The sequence below is a fragment of the Lipotes vexillifer genome, unplaced genomic scaffold, assembly GCF_000442215.2.
Source record: "Lipotes vexillifer unplaced genomic scaffold, Lipotes_vexillifer_v1.1 scaffold459, whole genome shotgun sequence".
NCBI lineage: Eukaryota > Metazoa > Chordata > Mammalia > Artiodactyla > Lipotidae > Lipotes > Lipotes vexillifer.
This window is the reverse complement of record NW_006769874.1, coordinates 643,604-656,963: the sequence shown is the minus strand read 5'-3', so window position 1 is coordinate 656,963 and position 13,360 is coordinate 643,604. Positions and strand designations below refer to the sequence as shown.

General features: G+C 45.5%; 1 protein-coding gene across 1 annotated transcript in view; it reads left to right on the top strand.

Moving 5' to 3' along the window:
* SFT2D1 (SFT2 domain containing 1) overlaps positions 1 to 12,081 on the top strand; it is a 15,621-nt gene extending 3,540 nt beyond the window's left edge. Inside the window, exons 2-8 of the mRNA XM_007445908.1 lie at positions 4,154 to 4,240; positions 4,841 to 4,923; positions 6,057 to 6,138; positions 7,076 to 7,111; positions 8,494 to 8,552; positions 10,064 to 10,093; positions 11,554 to 12,081. Coding sequence (XP_007445970.1) covers positions 4,154 to 4,240; positions 4,841 to 4,923; positions 6,057 to 6,138; positions 7,076 to 7,111; positions 8,494 to 8,552; positions 10,064 to 10,093; positions 11,554 to 11,593 — 417 coding nt within the window. The 3' untranslated portion in view covers positions 11,594 to 12,081. The remainder of the gene's footprint in view (positions 1 to 4,153; positions 4,241 to 4,840; positions 4,924 to 6,056; positions 6,139 to 7,075; positions 7,112 to 8,493; positions 8,553 to 10,063; positions 10,094 to 11,553) is intronic.
* The last annotated feature ends 1,279 nt before the right edge of the window (positions 12,082 to 13,360 follow it).

Here is a 13,360-nt window from a genome sequence, read left to right as displayed (position 1 = left end):
TTGCCCCCCGCGTCGGCGGGCGGACCCCCACCCCCGGCCCCACCAGGGAAGCCCCCCCCCCCCACCTCACGCCTTTTAACCAAGAGCCAGGCCCTCACCCGGCATTTAGCACCCAGGAGCACCCAGTAGGTATTTGTTGAGTGAATCAGTGAATGACTGAGCAGAGGCTGGAGTGTGAAATCAGGCTTTTTGTCTGTTGAAGATGGAAGAGGCTTACGCGTGTTCACAGGTTGATGGAAGGGGGTCTCTGCAAGAACGTGGTTCACTGTTGTACACGGGGAGAAAAGCCAGCCGTGTCAGTTCCCTGGGACGTCAGAGGGCTTGGCCTCTAAAAGCAGGGCGGACACGTTGGCCTTTGCCCCTGTGCGGTGGTCCGGGGCCAGGAAGGGAGGGTGAGTGTTCCCAAGGTGAGCTTGGTGTTTGGCAACAGCAAGCAGTGCAGGGCATCCCCACGGGGCTTCCATGTTCCGTGGGAAATAGAGGAAGTGTGTCTGCTGACTGGGGAGGTGCCAGGGCAGGAATTGGAGGGTTGAAATGGAGGTGGATTGGCAGGGTCAGTGGGTGACAGTGAGAAGGCAGGTCAACTTAAACATCAGTGCACTTGGGATGCCTGGCAGGCAGTGCCCAGGGCCCCGTGAAGTTGGCGATGACCTGGTTAGGATGCCATGTCCAACCATGTGACTCCACCCAGAGGAAGAGGAAGGAGAGCTTGAGTCATGCCAGGGTTTTGCTGGTGGATAGAGCAGAAAGGGAACTTGTGCTTTTGTATTGAAGTAAAGGAGGGGATAAAGGGGCCCGAGAGGCTGCGAAGCGTCCAGGCAGGAGCCCTTGAATCAGTGCCCTGGGGAGGATGTCACAGCTGGAGAGCAGTGTGGCCTGGACTTGGAGTGATTTTGGGGAGTGCGAGTCCCTGGGTCTTTGAGTGGAGGGGAGAGCAGAGGCTGTCGGAGAGGAGAGAGTGAGGAACAGAAAGGCTGGGCTGTCCACGTTTATGTAGAAAGCCCCTGAGACTCTGCTAGGGTCTGGGGCAGGACCTGTGGTCTGGGCTGCTGAGTGAGAGAGGATGCCTGGGAGAGCGGTGGGTGACGGCGATGAGCAGCCTCTGAGTAGGGGAGGGGACCCCTGGGGAGGTGGGTCAGGACCGCACGGAGGGGCCGTGGGCGCCTGCCTCTGTGCTTGCTGTCCGCTCGTCTTTATCTCATCGTCCACCACTGTCTCTGGAGGAGCCGTTCTAGGAATTCCATGTGTGCGGTGGTTCCATTTATTCGAGCGGTGGTGGCCCGGGAGCCAGGCCCAGGTGCCTGCGCTGCTCCCTCGTGATGGTGTCCTTCTCCCGGCTTCTCCACCCTCTAGGAAGGCAGCTCGTGTCTGTGCCATGGGTTCATTCATTCACCTGTAATGTTGGTGCGGCGGCGAAGACGTTTTCCTCCATTGTTTCCAACTTTTTGTTTTTAATAAGTTCTGGTTCCAGGTGAGGTTGATTTATTGCAGCTGGAAGAGGGCACCGGCGAATGGGAGAGTCGCTCCTGCTCTCACGAGGTTTATTCTTGGCTTCCTCTTCCTTTGATAACAAATAAGTAAAATAACTGGTGGCCACTTCAATGTGTATTTCTTTGCTAAGACTAAATTTACAAGATCAAAGTAGTTGCTTGTTTTGGTGGGCTCCTTACTGATCCCGTTGGACAAGCACGTCACACCTACAAGCTCATGCTAACGCGGGTCTGCGGGTTCAGGGCTCCCTCTGTCTCCCTCATGGACAGGGCAGTGCCTGGTTTTCCTGCACAGTGGGCACTGTATCATTTTCCCAATTGGGAGTTAGGGAACCTGTGATTTGTTTCTGTATCCTGGGCAATCTGAAGGGCTTGGGACAGGTCATTTGCTTGTGGATCAAATATTCCAAATTTACAAATGGAAAGAATTTGTTACATGTTTCGATTTAAAGATCACTTGGCTGATGGTAATGAGAGGAAAAATATCTACTATTTATACAAATGACTCAGCTTTAATACTGAGTTGAACTTAAGAACAATGGGGTGATTGAAACCTGTAAAAGGAAGTAAAAGCAGATGCTTCTTCCACTCTCATTAAGTCCTCACACCATCATGTATTCGCACTGACCACTTAGAAACCCTGCTTACTTAGGAGACCGTTTCTACTTTCTGGCAAACCAGTAGATTCCCTGTGCGATATGCAGTCTTCAGGGTTTATTCTGTTCTATGTGCATTCTACCTGATCAGATAAAAATGAAATTTAGATGTTTTTATAGGCAGGTTCATTCTTTGTTTAAAATACAGTGATCAGTTTTAGTATAAACAGATGACATTGCTGGAAACAAGAATGTCTGTGGATTAAAGCAGATTTTAAAAAATACTTAAAATGTCAAAAGTGATGGATGTTACATTGACAGAATCTTTAGTTGTTTTTATCTACTTTTCATGCTACATAAGGATTCACAGATCAATCTATTGAGGTAAGGAATTTTGAGCTTTTGCATATAAAACTTTGTATTTTTGCATCATTATTCTTGAAAATACATTATAAGCGTGTGGTCTTTTAAGTATATGATAATGCAAGTTAATAATAATTTTGGAATATAAATCCTTATTGTATATTTCTAGTTTCTTGAAACATCTGTTGTTGATACTTTTTCAGCCTTGTTGGGAAAATGAGTTTTAATGGTGTATTTAGTAATGTAAATGTGTACTTACCATTTGCAACAATGTAGATGGACCTAGAGAGTATTAAGCTTAATGAAGAGAAAGACAAATACTGTATGTAATTGCTTATATGTGGAATCTAAAAAATAAAACAAATGTGTATAACAGAACCGAAGCAGACTCACAGGTATAGAGGACAAACTAGTGGTTACCAGTGGGGAGAGAAGGGGGAGGTGCAAGCTAGCAGGAGGGGATTAAGAGATACAAACTGGTGTGTATAAAATAGCTAAGCAGCTGAGACGTATTGTACAGCACAGGGAAATATCCCCGTTATTTTGTAGTAACCTTAAAGGGAATATAATTTATAAAAATATTGGATCACTGTGCTGTACAGCTGAGACTAATGTAATATTTAAATAATATAATAATACGATCAGTACTTCAGTTACACTGTACTCTTCAGTGCAAGGAAATGTGCTTAATCGTTACTGTGGGGCCGCATCGTCGCGTGACGTGTGTGGAGTGCGGCCCCGTATAATCTGGTTGGAGTCCGCGTGACATGCGGGGATGTTGTCCCCCTGCAGTTAATTCACGCGCGTTCCAAAGTGCGTTTCTAATAACGATTGTGAGGACGCCAGGGCTTCCGTGACTTGTAGCTGAGGTTGTCAGATGTGTCCCGCGGTAGATGCTGCAGGGGCTCCCCAGGTCCCAGTCACTGGGCGGATGTGCTCGCCGCCCTGCAGCTCACAGCTGTCCTCTTGTGCTCACGCTGTAGCTCCTGCAGCAGCCTGGGCCCTCCGCCCTCTGCCTGCAGCCAGCCACCAGCTGCTGGGAGGAGGTTTCTGGAAGGGTGGCCTGGCCTCAAGCTGCACAGACAGTGAGGTATGGTGTTCACTGAGCTCCAGCTGCAAGCAGGGCCTCACTCGTCCCTCCCCTTCTCTGTCCAGCTTCCCTCCCTTGCCTGAGGGCTCCCCCCGCCGCCGCCCCCAGAGAGGTTCCGGCAGGACAGTCCCCGTGTCAGGCTCTGCGTGTCGGGACTTTGCCCAGATGCCCTCGGACATAGAGATGTTGAGAGAAGGTGTGTGTCCATGAGTCCACCTCAACACCTGTCAACATTTTGCCCGTCTTGTTTCATCTTTCCCCTACTTTTCAATCAATGAGTATTTTATAAGGTATCTCATAGCTTATGTCATTTCATCCACATCAGTGCTTCTCCTGTCCCTAACAGGTGAGAGCTTTCTAAAACTGTATAACACAATAATCCTGTTATCTCACCTGGCAAAGTTAACAGTGACTCCTCAGGACCGTCTCATTCCCAGACCTGTTGATATTCCCCTTTTCAGCCATGGAATCGTAATATTCTTAACACTACAATGTGCAAAGTAAAACAGATTCATTGTCTATGTTAACATGAAGCTTTGCCTTAATGTAGTATAGAGCATCAGGTCGGCAAGTGGTGATTTAAAAACACGTTCTAATTCCCCTTCTTTCCTCAGGTCCTGGACGCCTCGTCCCTCAGTTTCAACACCAGGCTGAAGTGGTTTGCCATATGCTTCGCCAGTGGTGTCGTCTTCTCTATTCTTGTGCGTTAAGGCTCTACGTTGCTTCATAATTTCTATTTTGTGTGAGACTGATCATTCCATTTAGTCCCAACAAGCAGTCCACTTTATCTGGACTGTTCTGATGGGACATATTTAGTCCCCTGAAATAAAGGGGTGGAGATCAATAAAAAGATGCAGAGATTAATATTTTGGGGGGTTTATGGATTGTTAAAATAATTTCATTTAAGAAAGATCAGTGTGTATTAGGAGAGTTGCAGTCAGTGATTTAGATGTGATTTAGATTTTTGACTTGCCATTTATAAAAAGAATACTTAAGTAGAGTGAGATTTACTCAGATGTATAAAGAAAGTTATGTAATGGCTCATTTATATATACTTATATGCAAATAGGCAGAAGATTCAAATTAGCAAATAACATTGAAAATTAACTACTTTTTTAAAAACTATATAATTAGAGACTATATATTAACACATTTATACATGTATACATTTATACATAAACTTTATAATGTTATATATATATTCTATTATTACTATTCTATCATTACTATAGTAGCACATTTATATTTTAATCTATTACAGTGGTAAAATTACTTTTACTAACTGTGATGTCTTAACTCAGGGAATTGGATTGCTGTGGCTTCCTGGTGGCATAAAGCTTTTTGCAGTGTTTTATACCCTTGGAAATATTGCTGCCTTAGTCAGGTATGTACAGAAGTTTGGCTTCTCAAAAATATTTCATTTGCTATCATTATCAAAATTTTCTTTTCTAATAGGATATATTTCTGTAGATCTGTACATACTGTGAATTCAAAATTTACATTCATTCAGTAGATCCTTAGACTCCTGCTGTGTGCCAGCTGCCATAATAGAGTGTTCATGGTGAGAATAGCCAGCATTTGGAGGTACTTACTGTGTGCCAGGCACTATCCTAAGTGTTCTGTGTCTGTCACCCCATTTGTGAGGTGGGCACTGTTATCACCCCATCTTATAGCAGGGTGTAGTAGCACGGGGTGGGGGGGGTCACTCCCCGGGGAGGTACCTAGTGAGGTGACCAGGCCTGGTTCCTGGTCACCTCCGGAGAGTCCTCTGGAGCCCCGGCTTGTCGCTGCCTCGGCAAGGGCACCGTCAGATGCCCAGCCGACCAGCGGCCAAAGCAGATTGGGGGTGGCAGTGCCGTGCCCAGGAGTTGGACAGGGCCACACAGTGGCAGTGACTCCGAGGACTGTGCACTGGGCGTTCGGGGAATCCTCCCTGGGGGCCTCGGGTGCATCTCTGGGGGAGTTGATGTCTGTTACCGTAGTTGTCACATTTACGAGCTCTCAGCTTTCAGAGGTGAGCTCCTGCCTCTTCAGGGATGTTCTGCATCAGAGGTGCTGCCCAGTGGAGGGGCGTGAGCCGCGGCCAAGCTTGGTCTGCTCTCCTGGGCTCGCCTCAATGCCCCTCCTCAGACCGCAGCCTGGAAGAGGCCTGAGGGCGCAGTTGCACACTTTTGCCCTTAGAAGCTTTACGCCGACAGTGCTTGTGGGGCTGTTTTCCCTGTTATGACGGGGAACGTGCGTAGAGGTGAGGAAGCAGTGGCTGAATTGGCAGCAATGGAGAGCAGGCTGCCTTGTCAGCCTGAGGCTGGCGCTGTGAGTGATTTGTGAGAGGCGTTCCTGTGTCACAGAAGACAGAAGGATTAACGCTTCCTTCTAACGTTAAGGAGAAATGCAACAGACTTAGTGAGATTTTCTAATTAAAATAATATAGGATTTCTTTTCTTAAAAGTACTTATTTTTACACAGCTGGACAAGTTAATAGCTCCCTCTCTCATTTCTTTTATTCGTTTCAAATAGTACATGCTTTTTAATGGGACCCGTGAAACAACTGAAGAAAATGTTTGAAACAACGAGATTGCTTGCAACGATTGTTATGCTTGTAAGTAAATAATGATACTTTTAAAAAACATTTTTCGAGTTTTTTTTTCTTTTTGCATTACTTGGTGAGGTACTAATGTTATAATTCTCTTGTTGAATATGACAGTCACATTCTTTAGGCGGTGTGTTTAAAGAGTTTGGATTATGTAGCATTACCTGAAATGACTGGCTGGGTGAATCCTGTTTTCTTTTGTGTATATTCTAACAGTAGCTCTGTGTATTGCACGTGAAAATGAGAGCTGCGTGTATTTCATTTTCAGGCCCCATGGAGCACCTTAATGGACCCCTGTGTGTACTTTCTGGAGGGTGGGCCTGGAAGACGGGTCAATTCTGGGTCCATATGAGGCTTCTCAGGGAGAGTTGGCTTAATTTTGGTGGCCTGTCACCTGGCCTTTGTCGCTCCCCCGTTGGACTGCACAAATACCTAGGCCTCCGTCTCCATGCCTGCTCCACTGCTTTCCCTGCCTCTCCTCATCTCTCCCCTGCCTCCTCTGGGGGACATGGCTGTGGAATAACAGTGCAGTCTTTCTGTGTGCAATCATTATAACAGGTTCCTATGTAAAGCTAAGTAAAACAGAACTTACTGTACGGGAGCGGTCGTACTGAGTCCTGTGGTGGCGGCTTGAATTAGTAAACGTTAGCGCAAGCATTCATAAATCCATAACAACAGCTGCTGTCACTCATTCATTCTTGAAACAGTCTCTCTGTTGGCTTAGTCAACAGGTGATTTATTATGTGCTTTCAGTTTGCCAAGGAATATTGCAGCAGTCACAGACTTTAGAATAATACTCAGGGAATACATAAGGGTGCTAGAGTGAGCGTCTCATGGATTTGGTTCTCTAGTGTGTTATCGTGCAAATGAATGCAGAATAGTGTATGCAGTTTTGTTAAGCTTTGGAAAAGGCTCAAATTGACAATTTTTCTTTCCTTTCCTGTAGTTGTGTTTCATACTTACCCTGTGCGCTGCTCTTTGGGTAAGTTACCTCAACCATATCTGTTTTCTACTAACTGTGTGGCCCCTCACCAGGTAGAGTGTCATCGCACCATCATCTCCAAGGAGCTCAAAGTCTGGTTTCTTAAAACCCACCAAAGACTGGGTGTCCCTAAAACCTAGTTAGTGGCTAGGCTTGCAGTGGATTCTGCCATCTAAAACAGACAGAAGTGAGATCGTGCTTGCTTCCAGGTCAGACTGGCCCCTCTCTCAGGCCCGGGGCCGTGAGAGGCCCTCGCTGAGGGTCTGCGTGCTCTTTCTGCTGTGCTGATAGCCTCACTGTGCTGTGGCTCTAGGGTGGGGAGTGCATTGTGAGCATCAGGGTGTCCACACAGTGAGGAGAAAGGGCCGGAAAACAAACCCAAACAAATTAACACAGAGGGACAAAAGGACTTAAATTATTCTTGCACCACTTACGGATGAGGTGAACGTCTCCTCATTAGCCTTCAGAGAAGTTACTTTATTACAATTCAGTTTACTCGTTGATGCTCCTGATTCTTCATTACATTTGCTTATTGTTCCTTATCTACCTCCAAAGGGCCCTGAGGAGGTTCTTGAGCTCCCAAGAACACAGCGCACTTTAAAGAAGATGGGGTGGCATACGACACACTGCAGAAACGTTCATCAAAAATGTTCTGCTTTTAATTTTGATGATTTAAGGACCGGACTTTAGTTATGCAAGAATGCACTTAATACCTCATTTCCCAGTGATAACTTAAAAGAATTTTCGTAAACAATCTTCGCATTTCCCTATGGAAAATTGATTTCTGGTTTGGAAAGGTCCAGCAGTCTATTTATAAGCAGTAGATTAAAAATAAGTGTAAAAGTAAATAAATAAAAATTTAAAATAAAGGTGGACAAGAAATTCTAAAAATAGATCATTTTAAAACAACTGTGGAAACTTCATCTAACCTTATTCCAGAAGATCACAATAAAATACAGTTTTAGTTCAAAAAGTAACTCAAGAAAATGAACAAGTGTGAATGAGAAGATACATAAATTCCACATAGGATACAGATCCAATAACCAAGTGGGTATTTTAGAAAGGTTAACCTTGACTTAAAGGACCTAACATGAGAGAGATTTAATATTTCCAGCCTGTGCACATTTATTTCATTAATGTTTAATGCCATATACTTAGCAGCATTTGAATAAATGGAATCAGAGAATTCTAGAAAGAAGATACAATTTATGGATATGTAATTCTCAGATCTCCTGAATCTTAAATTTGTCATACTAGGATTTAATGAAATGAGTTGGAGCTATCGTTTATATTTTTGAAGGGGAGGAACTGAACTTGCTTGTGAAAAATATTTAAAAAAAAAAATGTTTAACTCATTATTTCTTTGTCTTTGCTGTTGTCAGTGGCATAAGAAGGGGCTGGCCTTATTATTCTGCATATTGCAGTTCTTGTCTATGACCTGGTAAGTCTTACACTAAATAGAAAGTTAAAATTTCCTAAGCAGTGCCATGCGTTTTGTTCTGAGCCTGTAAGCCTAGGAAGGTCATTGGCATTTTACCAGGTCAGGTAAGCCTGTGCCTTGGAGGGGAAGGGCCTCCTGAGAGGTCAGGTGCCTGAGGTCTGCAGTGTGTCCTGGGGGGCCTAAATGTGGGAAGGCTGAGGAGAGTTGGGGGCTCTGCTTGCCCAGGCACACAGGGCTGCGTTCACTTCTTCTGTAATGTGTGAAAGAGAAATGCTGGGAAATGCAGGTGGTGCCACACGAACCCTGAAGTCCAGGCCGAGTCACAGGATCAGCCCGAGGGCACGGCGGGGAACCACTCACTTTGCCTGGTATTGCTGAGCACCTGCCGAATGAGTTAGTTCTGGTGCTGACTCCTCAGCGAGGCTGCTCTGCCCTTGCCTCTCCCTGAGGCGTCCTCCCCTCCGAGTGTTCAGTCACGCCGTCCTTCCTGATCGCTCCCTCCCCAGGCCACGTTCAGGTCCTGGGCTGAGGGCCCAGCAAATACGTGATTGAGTTGAATGTGCCCACCTTGCACGTTCCCGCGTCAGACCAGAAAGGTGTTCTTCACGTACAAAATATTTCTACGAGTGTTTTACTTTTTCTTTAGAGCTCAGTCTTGTTTGCTTCCTTGCAATCGTCAATAAACCCCTTCCTGACTTTGCTGTTTTAAATTTCTCCTTTTTGATATCACCCAATCTGAAATCAGTGGGTTTTTTTTTTTTTTTTTTTTTTTTTTTTTGCGGTACGCAGGCCTCTCACTGTTGTGGCCTCTCCTGTTGCGGGGCGCAGGCCCAGCGGCCATGGCTCACGGTCCCAGCCGCTCCGCGGCATGTGGGATCTTCCCGGACCGGGGCACGAACCTGTGTCCCCTGCATTGGCAGGCGGGCTCTCAACCACTGCGCCACCAGGGAAGCCCCAGTCTTTGTTTTGATGCTGTTTCTACCTTTCCACTGATGGAATGTCAACAGATGTTAAATGCAATTCTCTACGTGTTACAAAAGAACCTTATGATGTTGTTTGACTCTTTTTCAGTGAAATGTGGAAAAATTTAAATCTGTGTTATTTTCTGTTAATATGTTGCTTTTTATTGTTAATCTGTACTTAATGATTGCTTTATCCCTGAAGGAGGGTGCAGTTTATTCTGTTATTTTATAGTTTTTATTTTTAAAAAATAACTTGAAAGGGGTAATACAACAGGCTTTTTATTACAGCAGGCTTCAGCAGGCATCAGAATCAGAGTTTGTTAAAAGCACGTTGCTTACTGAGATGCAGTTTCTCATTCAGGAGGTGTGTGTGGGGGGCAGGAATCTGCGTTTTTAACAAGTTCCCCGGCGATGCTGTATGCCGTCAGGGGTCATACTTCGAGAATCACTGTGCAGTAGTCTACTGCTTCATGTTTTATGGTGTTAGAATATGGCCATTTGGCAAAAAGGAAAACATTTAGTTTCAACGTTCTTGAATTTTTCTTGCAGGTATAGTCTGTCATACATCCCGTATGCAAGGTGAGCTTGTTTCAATTGTCTTGTTTCTGCTCCTCTAATTCTCTTTACACAGATACGTGAATTTTAGTAATTTTCATATGAAAATGTGATTTAAAAGGCTGTTTTTGGTTGACTTTGACTTTTTTCCCAGAAGGAAATTATTTTTTAAATGAGTGGAATAGAAGCTTTGCCATATCAAGTAAAAAACATGTTGAACAGATGTAACAGGTAGGCTGGGAACGTACTTCTGATTTACCACCTGAACATTTGCAGTTAGTGAATTTTGGCAAGAGATTCTAGATCCTTCCGCTACTGCAAGTATTCAGTAAATAGGATATGGAGACTTCAGCAAAAATAAATTCTACTTAAAAAAAAGGAAGTTAATGAAAAAATGAATCTGATATAGAAATGTTTGTTTTAAGCCAGTAGAAACATATTTATTCTGTATGTCAAGAGGTATTTGCCCTTTGTATGTCAAGAGGTAATTGCTGTTTTCTTGTATCTTTTCAGAGAAGTGTACTAATTTAATTATGGAGGAAAAAACAAATACTTAATTGCAGTCTTAAATCTGACTGATTTGGAGGAATATTCTTTTGAGGCACAGCTTTGTTTCTTTGTGAAATTTGGAAACATAGGTTGCGTATGAAAAACAGCAGAATTGTATGCCTGATATGAACAGTGAAGGAAATTGATAGAAATTCTATTTTTATTCAGTTTCAAATGGATGATTCTTTTTGATGAACACTTAAAAGGAGAAAAAGCAAAGCAGGGTCAACTAAAGGAGAGCAGGCTTAGAACAGGAGCACAGAGGTAACTTGCCAGTCTCAGGACCTTAGCTGGGAGAGCTCTTGCTCTTTCTCAACGAGGGGAAAAGGTGCCCCAAAATGATGTCCACTGCAGTAGAGCTGGAGCTCACAGCCAGGGCAGGGCATCTGGGCAGTGACCACCCTCCCCAGAAGTGTCAGACCCTGCCCTTGAGAGCAGCATACAGTCTGTCCGTACATCTCCAGTCTGTTGGTGCTCGCCTTAACAGTCCGTATTCATATAACAACAGTTCAAACTAATTGTTGTGAAGAGAAATGTGAAAGGCGAATGAGGTTTTTCACATGAATTTTTTTGGAATTCTTAGGGACACAGTTATAAACGTTCTGCTTTTTAAAATCCAGTTCATTGCTTCTTTTTAAAAATACTTTTGTTGTTTTGGGTATTTACATTTATTTCTTCATAATAAAATTAGCATATGTGTTGTTTAAGATTTCGAAATAAATACCATTTTAGCAACTAACAAATTATTTCCATGTCTCAATTCTTGATTTCAAGTGATATTCAACAAAGTTTTAATTATGGAAAGGTACTGGAGATTCCGCTGAGTTCTGATGGGAAAAGGTGATCGTGTGTTTGTCTCTTGGCAGGAATCTTTTTGCAAGTTCACTCTGGAGGCAGGTTATTATATTGTTTTTCCTCTTTTGTTTTTTCACCAGGGATGCGGTAATTAAATGCTGTTCTTCTTTGCCGAGTTAAAAATCAGAAACTCTTTGAAAAGACCATTTGAAAGCTGATGTTCTGTGTTGGGTGCAGTATCCTTTTCCTGCTACAGTAATCACTCCAGAAACAACTGCACTCACCATCTAAGACCATTTTGTATACTGATAAAAACTACATGCTAATTACACTGTTAAATGCTTGTGATGTTAAATTCATTTTGTGTCATTAAGATGCTCTTCCAGAGATAAGGAGATTTTAATCATTGCCACTTGTAAATGATTTTTAGCCAGTTTTTAAATCTTTTCTAAACAGCGTCTGAGATGTGTATATTTAAGGGTAAACCTATGCTGCAAGATATATTCAGCTTTTTTGGCGGTTTTAAAATGTCTACATTTTAAAAATATCTTTTTAAAATAAAAACTTTAAATGTGAAAATTTTTATAAGCTAAAAATTGCTAATTATATGTAATAAAAATAATATATAAATCTTTATAATTTTGAAATAAACCCACACTTGGGAAAAACATTTTCTTGATCAAATTTATGTTTTAAGTGGGTGGTACATTGATTCAGTTGAATAAAATTTAGTTTGGGCACTTATGCAATCTTTCTGTAGAAAAACGAGTAAGATACAATCTCTGTCCTAATAATGGGGCTGAGCACAAATCTGTGAAGGATGAGAGGGCCGAGTAACAGTGAAAGCATTTATTCATCAGTGTGCTGTTCAGGGTGCGAGCCTGAACACAGAGCCGGCCATGACGGCCGCCGGAGGAGGCGGGCAGGCGGGCCGGAGCAGAGGAGCGAGGAGGGCTGACCGGCCAGATCGGGTCGGGGAAGCCGGCCGGGAGGAAGGAGCCGGGCCGCCGAGGAGGGAGAGCCTGCGTGGCCTGCGCCAGCTCATCTGCAGGGAAATGGCCCGGGGCCCGGGGCCGGCACCACACCTCCCTGGGCAGAGGGAAGGCGGCCTCGGTGAGGAGGGCGGGGGAGGACGGGCTCCCGGGAGGGTGTGGGAGAAGGACTTGCTGAGTGGGTGAGGGGTCTGCTGGGGACCAGCACGAGGGCTGGGCTGCTGAGCAGAGAGCAGACACAGCCCGTCCTGGACGGCGTCTTCGTCTCCAGTCGAGCCCACGGTTGGAGTCATGCTTTAGAGGCACGTGTCCGCAGAGCCGACTGGAAGCCCGCTGCTGTGTGGGTGCAGAGGATCCCGGGACGATACAGAGCAGCTTCGGGTGAAGACGTGCTCCGTGGAGGTGGGGCGTGGCCTCAGGACGGGGGGAGGGTCACTGAGTCCGCTGAGATGGTGCGGGAGGGAGGGAGGGACAGAGCCCTGAGCTTCACGGGGACCCTCTGTCCAGCCAGGCGGCAGCAGCGCAGATGCTCCTGGTGTCTCCCCCGTAGCTGCTCCGTGTCCCCCTACAGGGGGTGGGGGGACAGTTCAGTGAGCTTCAGAGCCTGTTGGCGTGAGTGGGACACGGTGCACGTGTGACCCCTGCAGGAAGGGACAGCGTCCGAGGTCTGCCCGCGCCGCGCTGGGCCCTGCCTTGCGTGGAAGTGCGGACCAGTCTCTCGTTACTCGCAGAATTCCTTGTCAGACTACTTCCGGCAGCCCTTCGGCAGGGGGGTCCCCCTTGGGAGGGGGCCTGTCGTGGTCGGAGGTCCGATCCACAGCAGGATCATCCCCAGAGTGGCCCTCACCTTCGGGTCACCGCTGGCCCTGCGGCCATCCGGCAGCGCTCACGGAGAGCACGGCGGCCCGGGCACCTGCCTGCGCCTCCCTCTTGGCCTCCCCGAGAGCAATTCGTG